This window comes from Myxine glutinosa, chromosome 4, assembly GCF_964187855.1.
Source record: "Myxine glutinosa chromosome 4, kmMyxGlut1.1, whole genome shotgun sequence".
NCBI lineage: Eukaryota > Metazoa > Chordata > Myxini > Myxiniformes > Myxinidae > Myxine > Myxine glutinosa.
The window spans coordinates 39,550,996-39,571,898 of record NC_136264.1 but is presented as its reverse complement, the minus strand read 5'-3'; the positions used below and the strand labels follow the sequence as shown (position 1 = coordinate 39,571,898).

General features: G+C 43.1%; 2 protein-coding genes across 4 annotated transcripts in view; one reads left to right on the top strand and one right to left on the bottom strand.

Annotated features, from left to right (window-relative positions):
- Positions 1-20,903, top strand: part of LOC144891699 (uncharacterized) — a 1,187,956-nt gene that overhangs the window by 833,395 nt on the left and 333,658 nt on the right. The window lies entirely within an intron of this gene.
- The window catches only part of LOC137424600 (DNA repair protein XRCC1), a 32,049-nt gene continuing 12,199 nt past the window's right edge, over positions 1,054-20,903 (bottom strand). For 2 of the 3 annotated variants that reach the window (XM_068112207.2, XM_078775641.1), the window contains exons 7-12: positions 12,950-13,067; positions 12,683-12,822; positions 12,432-12,534; positions 9,714-10,005; positions 5,368-5,546; positions 1,054-4,090 (exon numbers count right to left, since the gene is read on the bottom strand). In XM_068112207.2, the coding sequence (XP_067968308.2) occupies positions 4,086-4,090; positions 5,368-5,546; positions 9,714-10,005; positions 12,432-12,534; positions 12,683-12,822; positions 12,950-13,067 (837 nt within the window). In that variant the 3' untranslated portion in view covers positions 1,054-4,085. The remainder of the gene's footprint in view (positions 4,091-5,367; positions 5,547-9,713; positions 10,006-12,431; positions 12,535-12,682; positions 12,823-12,949; positions 13,068-20,903) is intronic. The other variant, XR_013623043.1, reaches the window with a different exon arrangement.

Below are 20,903 nucleotides of genomic sequence, written 5' to 3'. Positions count from 1 at the left end.
TTTGTGGATGGTTGTATATACAAATATTCCTTGTTTTTTTTGTTTTTTTTCCCCCCCCTTATAACCTTCCTTAAACTCGAGGGAGTGCCTCCCCGTTCTTAAACACCAACCTGAGTTTTCAAATGGCACACTTTATGGAAATTGGTCAAGAAGAGGACAATTATCATAGCGCAATGCCAGAGGCTGATATAACAATACTTCTGCAATTGAGAAATGATTGTACATTGCCAAACACAATCTGGGCGACAGTTCCTTGGATGACATTTTCACTCTTTCACGACATCCAGAATATTTTGCTGGGTGTTTCGCGCCCGTATTTCACTTTCATAATTTCACACTTTCACCATTCTCGGAAATGTTCCAAACATTTTCTGCACACATTTAACGCATTTACAATAAAATGCTCAATAAGAATCAAATTAATTTTACACAAGAATCACATTATTCATCTGTAAGTACGTGTTCATTACGTGTTCTTGCTTTCGGACACCTCTTCTTATCTCTAATCTGATCGGTTACCTGGCATAGCAACGGCTCCTAAGGATTTCCTCAACTTTAAGGAAATCCTTAGCTGAGAAATCGTATTGAACCTCAAGTTAAGGTAAATCTTTCCTTCAGGATAAGGGAGTTTGATGCAACCGGACAAAGGTCTTATATATCCCTTGGAGTACTAGATCACTATTTAGGTTTTTTCTGCCAATGTCCAAGCTGTATCTGAGCTTCTTGGAGTGAAATTTTGCATCAATAATGGGAATAAAAAGTATGTGGGGTTGATGTAACTTTTTTGGTCTTGACCTAATTTTTAGCTCACCTGAAACGAAGTTCCGAAGAGCTTATGCGATGGCACGTCATCCCTAGTGGCCTTGTTTGGAGTGATTTCCATTAAAAAACAGTGTTGTCAAAATGATTGGGGGCCATTACTTTTGGAGTGACCCTCGTATATATCGTTTTTGGTCCCATCTCTCAATGGTGAAGAATCGCTTAAAAATTAAAATATTCTCAGATCTGGATCTTCACCGAAATCCTGATAGTAATTTGCAATTGGTCACTGGCTTTGACACCAATACAAATTTTTATTACGAACCGTAAGCATCACAAAGCTACATACATATATCGAACAAACAGTTTCAAATTGAGCACCTCGCTACCAGTAGAGCATTTAAATTGCATCAGATGCGGCAGCAAATGTGAATTGTTGCTCCCAGCTTGCTGGCTCAATGACCGGAGACGCCATTTTTGCCCCTTCCATCCCGACCCCATTTAGAAGAATCCCATTCACACACAACCTGTCCACCAAATTTCATCCTAATCCATCCATAACGTTTTGAGATATCCTGCTCACAGACAAACACAAAGACAGTGGGTGCAACATAACCTCTGTCCTCTTTCGGTGGCAGAGGTAAGAACCCAACTTCAGCTGGTAGTTGAGTTGTGGAGGACTTGCCTGAAAGTAGACAATTTGAAAAATATCAAAACATGCTGTTGATGGCATTTTGAGCTTACTTCAATGGCATGAAGAATCCGTTTTGGGAATATAATGCCATCCGCACCACTGATCCCCAGGTGAGGTATGTCGGAAAACTTATTCAAATGCAGTATGACAGGTTTTCATGTTTAGGTTATAATGCAGAAATATCTTCATGCCTCTCAAATCAAAATTGTCATACATTCATTCTGATTGGTGACAATCAAGGTGAATAAGCTAAAGCAAGTGCAACTAGGTACCCATGCACACCTGTCTGATGAAAGATCACATGATGGATGCATCGGTAGAGACAGTGAGAGATACAGGGTGTTTCAAAAACAGTGGACTATCTGAGCAGCCCGATATTCTGTCGTTTCTAATGCTATACCTTTATCTCTTGCAGGTTATGGTGGTGGTGGTGGTATGCCATTTCTTCCAAGTCGTCGGTAGGACCCTATGTCAATCATGGTGTTCACAGTAGAACAAAAAGTGAAAATCGTGACTTTGTGGTTTGAGACAAAATCCTACGTGTAGGTGCGCCGACGATACTGTCAGTATTACAATGTTCACACCCGTAATGAACCTTCCTTCCAATGGGAGCATTCAGTGGTTTGTGGAGCACTTCCAAGCACATGGAAGCGTGAAAAATCAAAATAAAGGCCACAGTAGCCGCTCACCAAGTGTTACCAAGGACCAAAGGAACATTGATCTTGTGAGAGATTCTGATATCAAAAGTCATAAGAAATCCCACCATAGGTGTTCCCGAGAACTGGAAATCTCAGCCTCATCTGTGTGGCACATTCTCACTTCTGAACTCAAGCTCTACTCCTACCTACATCATATGTGTAACGCATAAACTATTTCTGAATGACATGGCAGGACGAGTAGCAATGTGTGATTGGTTCACTGACTGAATGGAAAGGTACTCAATTTGGATCAACTCCGTGTGGTTCAGTGATGAAGCAAACTTCCATTTGAATGGGGCTATCAACAATCACAATAACATCTTCTGGGGTGCTGAGCCTCCTGAGGAGGTGTCTGAGATGTCTCTCAAGGGCCCCAAGCCCACTTGCTTCTGTGCATTGAATGCCAGATGGGGTATGCTGGGACCGTATTGTTTCGAGGACGCCAATGGTAAGACGGTGACGGTCAACGGCAAGCAGTACCCTGAGGTCTTATACCGATTCCAAGTTGTCTTCTCAACTACTGTCTCCAATCTCACTCGACTACTGTCTCCAAACCGACTCGGACATGCATGGTTCATGCAGGACGGTGCCCCACCGCACACTGCAGGTGAAACCACTGACTTGCTCCACCAGCTGTTTGAAAATCGTGTCATCAGCCTGGGCACAACGCATGAGTGGGCACCCCACAAAAGCATTTAAATCCATTGGATTTTTTTTGTTGTTGTTGTTTTGCTGCCAAAGGTTAAGTTTATGCCAACAAACCATGAGCTGTCCTAAAGCAGAACATGGAGCACTATCGTCAGACTACCACTTGAGCCACTTGCAGACGGTTGTGGAGAATTTTGGGAGTCGAGATCAAAGCCTGTTTGAACAGAGGTGGAGCACACATTGAAAATGTCAATTACAAGCAGTATAATGAGTGATTTACAATTGGAAACAAGAAAAAGAGCAATCAGAGATTGCAAACCCTTGCCAGGATGTTTTTTCAGTGATTTTTAAGGCTTTTGTGTTAAAACAAATACGGGGGCCCAACCACGTGACCGATGACGTCATTATTATTTTTTTTCTAAACTGATTCATTCCTAGATTCTGTTCCAGAAATTTCATTTTGATCGGATGAAGTTTTGTACTTGTCGAATTATGACGTCATAATGGAGGCACCTATGACATCATCATTAACATATTTTATTCCCCATGGAGAGTTCTTTACAATGAGCCATGTCTCAATTTTTTCTATTCAGCGCTTTCCGAGATATAGGTGCAATTTTTTATGATTTTTCCAAGATGGCGGACAAACCACGTGACCTATGACGTCATAATTGTTTTAAAATTCTACAAGTGGAGTTATATGCTCTCTACTGAGCGCCGTTCTAGTATTACAACATGCATTCAACACAAGGATATCAATAACGTACAGCATCAAATATTTTGAGGTTAAATTGATATTTATTCATTCGCTTTCCCAAACATAGACGTACTTCGCAAAGTTACCCAATAACTACTCGGTGTTCAACTTCACAACATTTAAAACGAGATTTGCTCTACTTTGCTTGTATAATTATGCAATAAAATGAGCAGTTTTAAATGAATGAAGAAAATGTTTGATAACTTCCTATAGCTGGCTTTACACTGGCCTTGCCTTAGGATAACGTTAAAAAAAGCATAATGAAGAAAAAAAAATACAAAAACTTATTTGAGCCTCATCCTGGGTCGAGCAGGTTCATCAGTGAGACTGTACACATATTTGTATTTAGAAATAAAACCATCACCAGCCAAGCTGCGCAGATGTGGAAATCCAGCTGCGCCGTTCCATGCGGAAATCCTTTGAATATTGTAAAGTGACGGATGAACCTCAACCGGATGATCGAAAGGTTGACCGGAAGCGTGCTGGGTGTCGAGTTCACATTCACATGAAAGAGGATTTCCAAGCATCTTCAATCTAACACAAACAAAAAAGAACCAACTTCAATCAACACACGGAATGGTATATTTAATTTCCCCAACAGTGTCCATCCAATATGGCTGACAGGATAGCTTAAGCAATATGTGCACTTGTCTGAGCGGTTAAGTATGGGTTTGAATCTCGATAAACGTCATCCAAGTGTTTTACAGGCAGGGCGATACATCACAAAATGTCGGCCTTCAGATGGACATTCAATCCAGTGTCCCGTCCGCTGGCATTAGATGGATATTACAGATGGTGGCCTATGTGAAGAGTCTGTGAGTTATCTCTGGGGCCATGAACAAATACATTCCTGCCTGAAGGTTAGGCCTGCGCAGCCGGTTTGTAAAAGATCTAGTGTTTGGCGAATAAGAATATCAGGAGCATTGTGAATTCAATGAATGTACCCCGATCATTCCACAATTATGCCTCTCGGAACCGAATCCACGGTCCACAGGTTCGCACTGCTGACAACTGCTTGAGATCTTCAGCCAGAAGTTGCTCATGAGGTTTCTTACCCCGCACACGTAGCCTAAAGTTGGGTGAAGCAATCGGTTCACTCTATCTGTCTATTTCGATGATTGAGGAACTACTTCCTTTGAATTAAATTTTATATATTTGAACACCGTAGAACACAAATCTGCAGGTTACCATTAATTTGGCTCTGAAATTGGCAAATTGTACAGATTAATCGTCCTGAGTTCGCATACGCACTCGCAGTATAGCAATTGCTTCGGTCTATCTGCATGTCTGGCAGTCAAATAAATTTGAAAATCATTCCAAACAAAAAACTTTACTGTTTTTTATACTTGGACAAAAATCTAAGCCGTCTTGACCAATGAAATTCGCCGCGCCCTATAAGGGCGGAGTAACAGCGAGATTCAGATGAAAATCGTGGTGCCCAGTGATGCCATCACAGAGATAACTGCTTCCAAAAGACATGTTTGTTTAGTGCATCTTTTTCTTCAAGACCGTTTAAAAATCGTCAGTTTCTTCGAGAAATGTTGGCAGGAAGTTCAGCTCTGGACTGTCCCGTTTGGCCCATCGGCTTCCTATGGTCACCGTCGCGCCTGTTCTTCGAAGTTCACGAACAAAGCTGATATAGATCATGCTCAGAAATGCAAAGCAAGAGTTGAAAAGACCCATTACATGTCCTTTTTCTCAAGACTACATGGGGTAAGGTGGTCTATGAACTCTCTAGTTGTAAAAGCATTTGACAAAAGTATTGTCGTGTTTGAACCGACACAGTGACACGGTACAACCTTTTTAAATACCTTTTGCTTTCCGCGCCGAGTGAGTGGTGGGAACTCGGCGTGGAGAAGCGAGGGCGAAGCGTGTGGGGTCAGGTAGAGGAGATTGAGCAGTGCAGGAGAGCAGCCACTGCTTGTCGACCGCTACACCATGTCCGCTAGCAATCTGCTGCAGGTGCTTGGGACTCCCGGCAAATGCACAGCTGGTGGGAAAGGGATGGAAGTAGGGTTCGTTAACGAGCTGATATTGTTTGAGGGTCAGGGCCAAAGAAAGGAGAAGCGAGAACACAAAGAAAAGCCATTGATGGCCATGAGGGGAAAACAGTGGTCCAGTGTGATCCAACACCACAGAATGACACTGGGTTGACAAAGGTTGAACGTTTATTTTGGAACAGACCCAACATTCTCCACCCACATAAATCACTCATCCGTACCTTTAATATCGCTAACAATCATGGACGGCAAGCTTCGACATGTGACCGTGCTTCAATATTTGCTGTGACGTTCGGTGCTTCTAATATTCGGACAAATCGCTGTGGTTTGCGGAGAGGATATGATGCACGTCAGCATTGTTCAAAGATCGGTTTTCCGTATCGAAGATGGAAAGACCTCGCTGACGGACCACGCACCAGACGACTGACGAGTGCCCCATCAACTGAAAATGCAGCAAGTGGATGCATCGTTCCGAGAAAATAGTCATGTGACTCGTGTGTTGAACTGTTTGAAGGGACCCACATAAAAACACAAGTTGATCAATGAGGATACAGAATAGTTTGCTCCAGAGAGATTTAAAATATGTTCACGACTGAAATGAAGATTCACCAAAAGGACATTAGCTGCATCTTGTTTTGACGCATATCGAAGAACGTCCATCGGATGATTTTTTTGATTAATTTTTTGTGTATACACAGTCGAGGCTCGCGGAAGAGCTAGTACATTGAATGGATCAAGACGTATACAAAAGGAACAGTAGACAGAGAAAGGGCAAACACCAATAGCAGAGTAGAAGGCCAAGATAAGAGGCACACTTGGATAAACAATGGGTGTGGGGAGGAATGGGGTGCAGGAGAGGATGCATTGGGTGGACAAGATGGATACAGAAGGAAACTCCAAGAAGGGAAAACTGGAAATTTGGATGGAGAAGGGATTGGGGTGAGAGGGGTTAACAAAGGTAGAAAAAGATGATGGATTTGGATTGGGGACGATATGAAATGGTGGTGAACAGCTGTCTTGAAGACCAGGAGGGAAGAACGAGATGGAAGAGAATGTGAATGTTGGTTCCAAAGGTAAGAAAAGGGAGGTACAAATGAGTGGAGGTGAGCAGTGATCCTGGTTTAGGTAGTTTAACCGGAAGGGGGTTGATGGTGAACCGTGTGTGCCTTGCACAAACCTGGGGGGAGAGGGAAGCACGGAAAGAGTAGACGGTGCAAGGCCAGAAAAGAGGCGGTAGAAGACAAAGAGACCACAGACCTGTCTGTGATGGCGAAGTGATGGGCCCATAGACCCAGCTTCACCGTGAGAGATTCCAATAACCTTGAAGGCCAATTACACGCAATGAAACTTTTGTTCATCACTATGAGCCGGAAATACAACACCAGTCACATGGATAGAAACAGAAGGGCCCCAATAGTAAGGAAATAATTCAAAACCGCCTTCAGGAAAAAAGACAGGGCTGACAGGATGGCCAAGAGGTACATACGCACACTCCCCTCAAAGCTATCTAGCCTGGGTTCGAATCCTGACCCAGCTATAAACTGTCAGTTTGGTGTTTCACAGGAAAGTGATTCACCAACATGTGTGCCATCCCTCGGATGGACGTTAAACTGGGAGTCCCGTCTGCCAGCATGGGTTGGTGGACATGAAAGATCCCATGGTGACCTTTGCAAAGAGTAGGCGAGTATCGCCGGCACCATGGCCAAATTCCAAATTCCTGCCCTAAATAGGCGAATGTCAGGGCTGGCCAAGCTTCCTTCGGGCCGGCCCCACAAGGTGGGATAATGGTGGCCGTTAAAGAGCAACAACTTCAGGCAAATGACGATCATGGCAACATCTTTGGGGATCATGAAAGGGTAATTCTCGTATATCCTTGAGACTCGAACCAATATATTCAGACTTTACGCAACCCCAAAAAACCATAAGTGGAGTAATGCAAACGACATCACTTTCCACCATGGTAATAACGCAAAGCCACACAGCACATGCAACATATGAAGAAATTGCCAAGTTACTCTGACACACATTCACTGTGGAGGCCAGATTTCATCCCATCAGATTCATATTCGCTTTGGACCATGACTATTGATGTGAGCAACATTTTGTAGACGATAACAAACACAACGGTGCTGTGAATTTATGGTCAACTCTCTGAATAAGCAGTTTTTCTCTGATAGGTTTTAGGCTTGAGTGCATCGGTTGAAGAAATGTGTTATACTTTATTGGACGTACAGTCATGTGAAAAAATAAGTACACCCCATGTAAAGCTTTGACCTTTTCAACATATTTCAACATACAGCTATTTGATCTTCATTTCAACAATATTGATAGATAAAGGTGATATAATATAACAAATATCATGAAACATTTACATTTTGTAGTCCATTGTATAATTTAAATAAACATAAATGCAAATTTCGCATGTGGAAAAAGTAAGTACACCCCTACATTTATCACTACTTCAAATACCTAAAATTAGAATCAGGTGCACCAGCTCAGGTGTAAATGATTAGAACATCGTTAGAGAGGATCTTGGAGGAACCTGTCTTATTTAAACCTCAGACATTTAGTTTGGTTTGCTCTTTGTTGTTGAAGTGTGCAGCGTCACCATGCCTAGATCAAAAGAGCTCTCCGAGGTCTTCAGACAGAAGGTTATAGATGCCTACAAGTCTGGGAAGGGATTTAAAAAGATCTCCAAACAATTTAAAATCAATCACTCGACTGTCCGGAAGATCATCTACAAGTGGAGAAGATTCCAAACAACTGCCAACTTGTTCAGGCCAGGCCACCCCAGCAAGTTCAGCCCGAGAGCAGACCGCAAGATGCTGAAAGAAGTCTCTAAGAACCCCAGAATGTCATCACGGGACCTACAGGTAGTTCTTGCCACAGTTGATGTCAAAGTGCACGAGTCTACCATTAGAAAGACGCTGCACAAATTTGATCTACATGGGAGGTGTGCCAGGAGGAAACCTTTGCTGTCCAGAAAGAACTTCAGGGCAAGACTAAAGTTTGCCAATGAACACCTAGGCAAAGACCAGCACTTCTGGAACAATGTGCTCTGGACAGATGAGTCAACGGTAGAGCTATTTGGCCACAGTACCAGAAGACATGTTTGGTGAAAACCAAAGACAGCATTTGACCACAAGAACCTGATACCAACTGTAAAGCATGGTGGTGGAAATATTATGGTTTGGGGCAGTTTTGCTGCATCAAGGCCTGGGCAGCTCACCATCATAGAATCCACTATGAATTCTTCATTGTACCAGAGGGTGCTTGAGGATAATGTGAGGCCATCTGTCGGAAAGTTGAAGGTCAACCGAAGGTGGACCTTGCAACATGACAATGACCCTAAACGTACCAGTAAATCCACCAAGGAATGGCTGAAAAGAAAGAAATGGAGGGTTCTGGAATGGCCAAGTCAAAGCCCGGATCTAAATCCCATCGAGATGTTGTGGGGGGATTTGAAACGAGCTGTGCATGCAAGAAACCCCTCAATCATCGCACAGCTGAAAGAATTCTGCATGGAGGAGTGGGCAAAAATTTCTCCCAGTCGATGTCAGAGACTGGTAGATAGTTATGAGAAACGCCTACTTGAATTTATGTTTATTTAAATTATACAATGGACTACAAAATGTAAATGTTTCATGATATTTGTTATATTATATCACCTTTAGCTATCAATATTGTTGAAATGAAGATCAAATAGCTGTATGTTGAAATATGTTGAAAAAGTCAAAACTTTACATGGGGTGGACTTACTTTTTCACGTGACTGTATGTGGAATAATAACACACATTGATGAAGGACAACGAAATGTTGCAGCTACAGAAAAAAAAGGAGTTATAGTACAAGAGGCATTGCTTACATGGCAATGCTCATACTTGTCTAATGATGATGCCAGTAGTGATTGTGGAAGATTAATCATTCAGTGAAAGTGATGGATGTAAGCTGGGAGGAGTCTTTTCCCTCCCTCCATCCCCTTCCCCCTCCCCCCAACACCCTCTTCCATCTTCCAATATAAAATTGGGTGTGAAGCGGATGATAAGTCAGGGATTATTTTTTTTAACAGATTTCAAAATGTGGGCAGGTAAAGGAATGACAAAAATAAAATAAAAAAACAGCAAAATGGATTGATACATACTGTGAATGAGACTTACACAAGGTGAGTGCAAGCTGAAGACCAGTCAGGCCTGTAAGATGCCCCGAGAGCCAACGCATGCTCTCGAAGATGCTGACGAAAAGGGTTTTTAAAGCCACTTAGACAGAACACCATGCCCCGCAAAGGATGCTGGTTTGCGGATTCCTTGCCAAAGGCCCTTTCGTTCCTTCCATCGGCACCGGGAGCCCTGCAGTCGGTGCCGGAAGCTTGCGGATTGCTGGAAGCGGTTCTCTCAGGTGAATCCCTGTGAGATCCATCATTTTGTGTTTCATCTTTCACTCTGAGTTGACCTGGCAGAGAAAGGCAGAAGTGACAGCAATAATGAGATGGAGGAGAGAAACGATAAGTGTGTAAGGGGAAGGTGGAGTTTGGTGGGGGGTGGAGAGCATAGTGGGGGGGAGGGGGGAGGGATTGGAAGTTGTGGACGGATCCGGACGAAATTTGGCAGAGAGGTAGCGTATGTGACAAGGACGAAATGATTAGATTTTGGTGAAGATCCGGATTCGGATCCGGCTCCCGCTAGTATAATTTTTTAAGTGATTCTTCATCATTGGGAGATAGGGCCAAAAACGATACAAATCAGGATATCTCAAAAAGTTGTGGACTGATTTGGACGAAACTTGGTGGACAGGTTGTGTGTGTGTGTGTGACAAGGAAGAATCGATTCGATTTTGGTAAAGATCTGAATATGGATTCCGATATGAGAATTATTTAATTTTTAAGTGATTCTTCACCAATGAGTAATAGGGCTAAAACCAACATATAGCAGGATATCGCAAAAAGTTATAGATGGATTTTATTTGGACGAAACTTGGTGGACAGGTTGTGTGTGTGTGTGTGACAAGGAAGAATCGATTCAATTTTGGTGAAGATCCGGATCCGGATCCGGCTAGAAGTTTTTAAGTGATTCGTCACAATTGGGAGACAGGGCCAAAAACGGTACAAAGCAGGATATCTCAAAAAGTTGTGGACGGATGATTTTGATTCAATGCGATTCTGTATTGCGATTTTCTAGTCTACTCTGGGATACAAGACGTAAACTGTTCACCTGGTGTAGGTATGCTCTCTACTGAGTGCCGTTCTAGTTTTTTTTATGGTACTGGGCTGACTGCTGACTATAGCAAGCACTGCTCAGTGCTGTCCACTTGGGGGCAATCTTCAGCTTTGCATGTAGAAAAACTACCTGTACTCAATTTGAGGAGATGGGGCAGCTTGCCCATGGGAGAATCAACTGTGCATACGATTTGAGCTATTTAGCTGTCACCCGCAAGGAGCAGATGCCCAATCCCAATTAAACCGTTCCGTGCTGATGAAGGCCAAGTAGACAGAAAACCATAATAATGTCGTGTCGCCAGGGATTAAGATCCCCAGTGGCAGATGGCTGACCAGTTCTTAACTCCGAGGCATATACCCCAAAATATGGCGGTGTTATCTCTTTGGCACGCACGGGGGAGGGATACCGAGGTCCTTACCTGAACGGACGGATGCGACGAGGGTTTATCCGAAACCACGAACAAATAAACAGCAAATAAACGTACAAGACAAGAAATTGAAAATGCAACAAACAATGATTTAATGAAAATAACGCAGGCAATAAAGAAATGAACGGTGAGGTAAAAACTATAATTCTTAAATGAGGATCCTCCATCAGACACAAATACAAACACAGGGAGAAATAAAAATAAATAAATGTGGTGTGGTGCGTTGGCCGATACTCAGCCTGGCGTCCTCGAATGGCCTTCAAAACCCTGGTGGTCATCGAAAGGGTCCCGAGTCGCTGCACGGGAAAACGCACAATGACACAAAGTTGCGCCTCAGCCAGCCGCCCAAGCGAGGAAGCCGAGATCCCTCCTCCTCCGATTGACATGATCCACTGGGCTACTACCACTCGCCTCGCAAGCACGTACCGTTCAAAGCGCAGCCGCCTCCACCGAAGGCCCAGGGAGAGAGAGCGAACAAACTGTGACTGCCTGCCACGAACGCCGGAACAGAGAGAGAGAGAAGACAATGAGACCGCTCGTCATGAAGCCCAGCACCAGAGAGAGCGAACAATCGTCATCCCTTCACTTTTTCCTCCTCCGTTCTCGATGGTTCCCTCTGACGTCATCCTTCTGACCAATCGCCCAGTGCCGTCGAATCGTCCCAACCAATCGTCCTTCAGGGCGTGGCCTCACGGCCATTCTTGATGCCCACCGACGATGCTCGGGGCATGGTCTAGCCGTCCTTCGGGAATGTTCGACTGGGTGGAGTTCCTCTGTCGATCGGCATGTGCCGTCATACTGTCGGCGATTGGGGTTGCTATAATTGTTATGCTTTTAATTGTAATAAAACATAGGGAAAATCACAGGGCAATTACACACTGGGGATTATTCTTAAGCCCTACCTAATAAGCATAACTCCACCACTCGAATGGAGACACATATACGATCTTACATGGACATTTGGCCGAACGGATTCCCTACTTAGTTACACGAAGGTTCTTCTTCTTCTTCGCGACATTCGGGGCATGCTAATCTATACCATTCTATCTCGACTAAGGTTTTGCATTACCTACCCCCACACACGTAACAATAATAACGATGAAAATAAATAAAACAACTCAAGAAACCATTCCTGTACAAGTCAGGATTTAATCCAACGTTTTAATGCGTATCTATTGGATCAGGTGTTTTTAGCACACTTATGACACAATGGCATTTTTCACAAACAGAGTTACCTGACTGTAAAGACACCTCTTGAGAGGGTGGAGAGGCTGAACACCTTTTCACAGTGGATATCTCTGGCTGGTGCGGGAAATCAAACTTTCGCTTTGTTGAGGCCTTGGATATAAGAATTCAAATGCACAAACGAAGCATAAAATGAATATCAGTAACCATCTCAAACTATGCATTGCCTCATATTGAAGAAACAATTACCCCTCTGCCACCCCGTTCAATTTCTTCAAACTACTCCACTGTGCCCCCTCACCACGCTACGCTGGCAGGTGGGTGACTGTGAAGCGGAGATGACATTCGTTGTAGGTTTCGTAGGTGAGGTGGAAGTGAGTAAAGAAAGGCGAGAGGACAGCAGAGCTGACTGGGCATAAGTGGGTGCAGTGGACAGCACAGCTGTCAGGTAAAGAGAGAGGGGATTTAAATACCAACAGGTATCAGAACAGATGCAAATAAATAAGGAAATATTCAATGAAATAGTATGGAGAGATAAACATAACACAGAAAGAGTAAGGAGGCTTACTGTGGGAGAGTGAGGAGCATGTCGAAGCATGACGATTGAAAAATAAAGAGCCTGGCTTGAGTTCTTCAGCTGATGTCTCTGTTTCCCGTAAGGAAAACGCTCCCAGGTGACCCAAAGGCTGTGATACCAAGGAGGTGCAGAGCGTTAAAATAAAACAAACAAAAAAAAAACATTTGGGTACAAGTCCGCAAGTGTGTTTTTCAAACGGACATAGAGTGCCCTCCACTGTACAATTTGCAGAAAGGTAAAGAATCTGAGGTCAGTACTATTTTGACGTGTAACCTTTAGGAGCAAAATATCACAATTATATGAAAATGACATCAAAGAATGAACAAAAAGTCTGCTAATAGTGTTACAAGTCAGTTGTGGCTGAGAAGAGAAATACAATTCGTCAAAATTTTTTAGATTTGAGAACAGAAAAAGAGCAGAAAGATAAAGAAGAAAGCTGAGAAATTGTGCATGAAAATTAAACACCATTTTAGAGTTTGATATTAAGCAATCTATACCTAAGGGAGCAAGTGTTTGCATGTATGTATGTATGTATGTATGTATGTATGTATTGTTGTGGATATGAGGACTGTATTTTTTTGATTGTGTGTATTATTATTATTGTTTATTCTGCGCCTCCTGCCTCCGGAGCTGTGTAAAGGTCAAAGGGCGTCCCATAATTAGTCCATAAAGCATCCACACAACAGCTAATCATAGAATACCCCTGTTCGATAGCTTATATCTTATTATGTGTTTTAGGGTAAGGCTGTGTCTCCCATTAATTGAAATACTCCATTGCACCAGTGAAAGAGATAGATTCCCTTCATTCCCATTCCCAAAGCTTCCATTTCCCCTTTCGTCTTTGCCAGGCCTCGAGTGCCATTGCCAATTACCTCCCTTCCAATTGCCGCCATTGACCACGAGGTAGGGTCGGAGAAGAAAGGCGTGTCTCCACCTCGTCATAGAGGGGAGGAGTGAGTCAGCCCCACTCAACCAACCACGAACAAGGGGTTGGACTTGGAGAGGGTGTGGAAAGAAACATCGAGGAGGTTCGCGAAGGTTGAGGGGCAGGGCCTATATAACCCGCAGGCAGGGCGTGTCCAAAAGGAGATGAGATTTTACAGAGAGACGAGAGGGAGTCCAAGGAGTTGAGTCCGAGAGAAGTCCAGAGTTGAGCTGCAGATCGAGCCACCGCAACTGCATTTACTGCAGCTGGAGCCACCGAAACTGCAGCCACAGCAGCGTGAGGCCTGGACGGCAGTTTGGAGCAGGGCCGCGAAGGGGCGGCGGCTGCCCACGAGTCGATCGGCTGCAGGACCAATTGGACCTCCCTATCCCGCCAGCCATCCATCTCCTGCCAGTCCTATCATCATTCCCCGCGTGAGTCTGTCCTTGTTTGTTCTGTCCCTGGGTTAATTAAGACTGTAGGTAAGCTAGCGTTGCACTGTGTATCTAATCTCGTCTGTAAATAAACGTGACTGCTTTCTTCTTGATTATATGTGTAAATAATAAATCCAATTACCCTTTTCTCGTCTTATTCCTTTTCCTCTTTGCATTCGGTCGCTTTAGAGTTTTCCCGATTGAATAGCGGTGGCGCGATCCGGCCAAAGTTTGGGGCAAATCGGGTATTAGTCGGGGAATAACTGTTCGGTCGCGGTAATACCACCGCTCGGTCAAAATAACATCTTGACCGCGTCCGCAACAGTATATATACGTCCACTCTATACACAATGGTTGGACAGCTGGTCTGATGCCACCGACAATTGTAACCCAAAACAAAAAAAAACATTCGTCTGCCATTTTGGTGCTTTGATAAGCCGAACACATCTTCAGACCCTGCCGAGATCAGGCCGTCCCTACAAACTGGATGACCAAGCAAGGAGGAGACTGATAAGAGAGGTCACCAAGAGGCCAATGGCAACTTTGAAAGAGCTACAGGCCTTTATGGCAAAGACTGCTCACTGTGTGCATGTGAAAACAATATACCAAGCACTCCACGGGTCTGGCCTGTTCAGTTGGGTGGCAAGAAGGAAGCCATTACTCAACAAAAGCCCACATTGAGTCCCATTTCAGGTATGCAAAAAACAACTCCATTGATTCTGAAACCATGTGGCAAAAAGTTTTGCCTAAAAAGCCTAAATGCAAAACATTATGTTTGGTGCAAACCCAACACAGTACACCACCCAAAGAACACCATCCCTACTGTGAAGCATGGTGGTGGCAGCATCATGTTATGGGGATGTTTCTCATCAGCAGGGACTGGGGCACTTGTCAGGATAGAAGGGAAAATGGATGGAGCAAAATACAGACAAATCCTACAGGAAAACCTGCTGCCCTCTACAAGAAAGCTGAAATTGGGACAGAAGTTCACCTTTCAGCATGACAAAGACCCAAAGCACACAGCCAAAGCTACACTGGAGTGGCTAAGGAACAAAAATATAAATGTTCAAGATAAATGTCCAGGGCCCCGACAAATACAATCAAAAATCTGTGGCATGGCTTGAGGATTGCTGTCCATCAACGCTCCCCACGCAATTTCACTGGCATTGAACAGTTTTGAACAGAAGAATGGGCAAATATTGCCTAATCAATCGAGGTTTGCAAAGTTGGTAGAGACCTATCCCAACAGACTCACAGCTGTAAATGCTGTCAAAGGTGCTTCCAGCAAGTTTTAACTCAGGGTGGTGGACACTTATCCAACCAAGATATTCTAGTTTTGTATTTTTATTAATTTTCTGAAATTTGTCGAATTTGTTTTTCACTTGGAAGTTGTGGATTACGATGTGCAAATAAAGATGGGAAAGGTCTGATTTAATGCAATTTAATTTGAGGCTATATAATAACAAATGTGAAAATTTTGAAAAGGGGGTGTAGACTTCTACAGGCACTGTATATATACTGTGCAAAGTTTTGCACAATGTGCAAAGTTTTTTTTCTTAATCTAGTGCAATCTAGTTAACATTTTATTTCCAACCTTTATTATACAGTCATGGCCAAAAATATTGGCACCCTTGCACTTTTTTCAAATAACTCACAATTTTCTCGAAAAAGAAGTTGAAATTGACAAACGTATTTCGTCTCTACAGTTCTTTGTTTCACTGTTAATATTACAGAACCTTTGATTTTGATTCCGAACTTAATATATCCTTTTAAGTCAGGAAATTAAAAGAAATGGCATTGACAAAATTATTGACACCCTCGACTTAATATTTGGTAGCACATATTTTGTTGGACATATTTGGTAATATTTTGCCTTTGGACAAAATAACTGCAGTCAAGCGCTTCCTATAGCCATGAATGAGCTTCCTACACCTCTCTACTGGCAGTTTGGCCCACTCTTGTGCAAACCGCTCCAGTTCTCCCAGATTTGAAGGGTGCCTTCTCCCAACTGCTGTTTTCAGATCTCCCCACAGGTGTTCAATGGGATTTAGATCTGGACTCATTGCTGGCCACTTCAGAACAGTCCAGCGTTTTGTCTTGAACCATTCCTGGATGCTTTTTGAAGTGTGTTTGCGGTCATTGTCCTGCTGCAAGACCCATGTCCTTCGACAGAGACCCAGCTTTCTGACACTGGGTTGAACATTGCACTCCAAAATGCCTTGGTAATCTCCTGATTTCATGATGCCATGCACACATTCAAGGCAGCCAGTGCCAGAAGCAGCACAGCAACCCCAAAATATCACTGAACCTCCTCCATGTTTGACTGTAGGGAAGGTGTTATTTTCTTTGAAGGCTTCATTTTGTTTTCTGTAAACATAGAGATGATGTGCTTTACCAAAAGGCTCTAATTTCATCTCATCTGTCCACAGGACATTCTCCCAGAAGGATTTTGGCTTGTTCAGGTGTGTTTTGGCAAACTGCAGTTGGGCTTTCTTATGTCTGTCTCTCAGCAGTGGGGTCCTCCTGGGTCTTCTACCATAGAACCCCCTTTCATTGGCGATGGATGGTGCGAGTTGAAACTGTCATACCTTGTGTCTGAAGGTCAGCTTGAATCTGTTTGGCAGTTGATCGAGGTGCTTTCTCCACCATTCGAACAATCCTTCACTGCAATCTTCGATCAAGTTTTCTCTTGCGGCCACGTCCAGGGAGGTTGGCTACAGTGCCATGGGCCTTAAACCTCCTGATAACATTGCGTACGGTGGACACAGGAACATCAAGGTCTCTGGAGATGGACTTGTAGCCTGGAGATTGTCCATGCTTGGCTACAATCTTATGTCTGACCTCCACAGACAATTCTCTGCTTTTCTTTCTTTTCTCCATGCTCATTGCGGTACACACAGTGACACAAAACAGCAGAATGACTCCTTTTCTCTATTCAAACTGGTTGAATGAGTGATTTTTATATTGCAGGCACCTGCAACTCACCATAGGTGAGTTCAATTCCAAAGTAAAGGAAAATCACCTGCTTGAAATCTAATTATATCTAACAACTTTTAAAAGGTGCCAATTATATTGTCCAGGCCAATTTAGGATTTCTGTGTGGAATACGCTAAGATTTAGTAATTTTTTCTGCTTTTTTGTTTTGTTCCACTGCAAACCAAAGAAATACATACACTACCAGTCGAAAGTATTAGAACAACTCAATTTTTCCAGTTTTTATTGAAATTTAAGCAATTCAAGTCCAGTGAATAACCTGAAATGGTGCAAAGGTAAGCAGTAAACTGCTCGAGTTAACAAAAAAAAAGTTTAGGTTAGCAAAAACGGGGAAATAATGTAAATTGCACAGTTATATTGTTAAAAAAGGCCTTCTTCAGGGAACAAGTAATGGGTTAACAACTTACAGCTGTTCTGCAGCAATGTAAGTACATTTAGCCTTGAAATTTGATGCAAACCATTTCTACAGGTGTCCCAACCTCTGCTGATTACTTGATTACAAACCCCCTGTCTGTATAAAAGCAGTATTGGAACAGACTGTTATTACACCCTCTGAAGCATTATTTGGACAATATTGCACTGCAGGAAGTAGTGTATTGCTATCATAATGGCGAGAAAAAGGCAATTAACAAAGGAAGACAGACAGACCATTATAACCCTTAAAAGTGTAGGTATTTCCTTCAGAGAAATTGCAAAGAAAGCCAAGGTGTCAGTGAGTCCAGTTTCCTACACCATCAAAAGGCATTTGGAAACTGGAGGAAACTCTGACAGGAAGAGGTCTGGCAGACCCAAAGCCACAATAGAATCAGAAGACAAGTTTCTGAGAGTCAACAGCTTGCGTGATAGGTGGCTCACAGGACAACAGCTTCAAGTACAGCTTAACACTGGTCAAAGTAAGCAAGTCTCAGTTTCAACGGTGAAGAGAAGACTTCGAGCTGCAGGTTTGACAGGTCGATTGGCAGTAAGAAAGCCATTGCTAAGATGGCAAAATAAGAAAAAGAGGCTTGCCTGGGCCATGAAGCACTGCCAGTGGACTACTGAAGACTGGAAGGTCTTATGGACCGATGAATCAAAATTTGAAATCTTTGGTTCATCACGCAGGGTTTTTGTACGCCGTCGAGTAGGCGAAAGGATGGTTCCTCAGTGTGTGACACCAACTGTCAAACATAGAGGAGGAAGCGTGATGGTCTGGGGCTCTTTTGCTGGATCCAGAGTCAGTGACTTGCACAGAGTGACTGGCACCCTGAAGCAAAATGGCTACCACAGCATTTTGCAGTGCCATGCAATGAATGAATGATCGTTTTAAGGCCATTTTCCCCCGCTAGAGCGGGGGTTGGCCTTGCGGGCCCCATGACAATCATGGTTCCCTGTTTGAGGCAATGTTTTTATGGCCGGATGCCCTTCCTGACGCCAACCCTTGGTCGCCTCTTACGATGCGCAGGGATACGGTGTACCTATTCTAAATTGGGGTACACACCATGATCATTCATCCCAGCAAAGCTGGTACTCAATTTGCCGACCTCGGAAGGATGACAGGCTGAGTCAACCCCCCTGGCGTTAATTCAGCGATCGACCGGGATTCAAACCCAGGATCCTAGGATCCCAAACCGGCACCCTAACCGCTAAGCCAACACCAGGCTGGTATATGCAATACCCTCTGGTATATGTGTAGTTGGTCAGGGGTTCATTCTACAGCAAGGTAATGACCCTAAACACACCTCATTGCTATGTCAAAACTACCTTCGAGGAAAATAACAAGACAGTAGGCTTCAAATCATGGAATGGCCAGCACAGTCTCCAGACTTAAACCCCAACGAGCTGGTTTGGGATGAACTGGACAGAAGGATGAAAGCAAAGCAACCTACAAGTGCAACACATTTGTGGGAACTTCTGCAACAGTGTTGTGAAGAACTTCCTGAACAATATTTCATTTCCATTGCAGAAAGAATGCCACGAGTGTGCTCGGCGGTTATATCTGCAAAAGGTGGCTACTTTGCTGAGTCAAAAATTTAAATTAAATTTTGTTAAACAAAATGATTCTATGATTTCTTTTTTTATCTCCAATTGTTTATTTGTTCTATGCTTAATTTCAGAGTACATTGCGACATTAAACTGCGTAAATTTCAATAAAAACTGGAAAAATTGAGGTGTTCTAAAACTTTTGACCGGTAGTGTATGTGGATCCCAAAATATTTCTTAATTTCAACAATTTTCTGGAAGAAATGGTGCTTTATTTGAAAAAAGTGCAAGGATGCCAATATTTTTGGCTACGACTGTACCTGCTACATTTTTCGTGCTACATTTTTCATGAGATATGATCATCAATTCAAATATCTCAAACCTGAAGCTACAATTGATTCCTTCAAATTTCCATTGTTCCCCAAAAAACTATAAGGATCTGGCATCAGTTACCATCCACAGCAGTGACTGCACCATATCTAATACAGCCTTTCAACAGTTAGCTCTACAAGTTGTTAGAATGATGCAACCAGTTGATGGCTCCAGGATGATTCAAAATTTAAAAAAATTAATCCTATCATTTAATCTAAGGTAAAAAATATCGTCCAGCTTTTAAATCTCGTGTTTTACTTGCTGCTCTTTATTTCAATTCATCACTTCTTCACTTAGCACTATTGGTATTGGTCGTCATTTCATATGCAGCCTGTGGCTGCTGGTTGCACCATCGCTGGGAGCGTGGCTGTGCCGCAGATGTAGTGCTCCCTGTTTCCAGTATGCTGGTACTCAGTTTGCCGACCTCAGAAGGATGACAGGCTGAGTCAACCCACCTGGTGTTATTTAACGGCACAACAGGGGCTCAAACTCAAGACCTTAACTGTTAAGCCAACACCAGGCTTATTAGTATTGATATCCTCCTCATATCATCCCAGTATAGCTTCCTTGAGTTTGCTGTTAAAGGGATTACTTTACAAGACAAGATTAGCTTTAGTTTTATCAAGTGAGGTCATGAAACATTTCTTCTTTTTTCACACTGGTATGAAAAATTCAATACGTACTCAGAAAAGGAATTTGCAAAAGCTTTGAACACCAAGTTCCTGTTATACATGCTTTTGGGTGGGAATAGGAAACAGCTGAGCTTTATTTTCAGGGTGCATTACTTTGTGACCTCCCTTTTATCCCCAGGAACCATGCTCCTGTGAACCACCAGCTGCTGGCTAATAAAGAAAGCAAATCACCCAAGGACGTGAGCAACAAGTCATCTGATCGTTGGGATGTACCAAACGAATACACCTCCTGCCTGATGTTTCTTCTGTGCAACGGGGATCACCTCTATGCTATAATCGGATCTCCAAAAGAACTAAAGCGAAAGGTAGATGAAATGAATGTGAGGTTGGAGGAATGCAAGAAAAAGAAAAAAATACTAAAGGGACAGTAGCAAAAGTCCAGACACCTCAAACAAAAAGGCAACAGTCGGACTGAACTTGTACATTCTTTGCAAAACCAGAACATCATTTCTCCTAGTTGCGTAGAATTGTTAGAAGCAGCATTCAGCGGTGTATCAAAAGAGGTAATGAAGCGACTACAGAACAAAGACAAGAGAAAGGGAAGTAGAACAGAGATATTTTGCCATGAC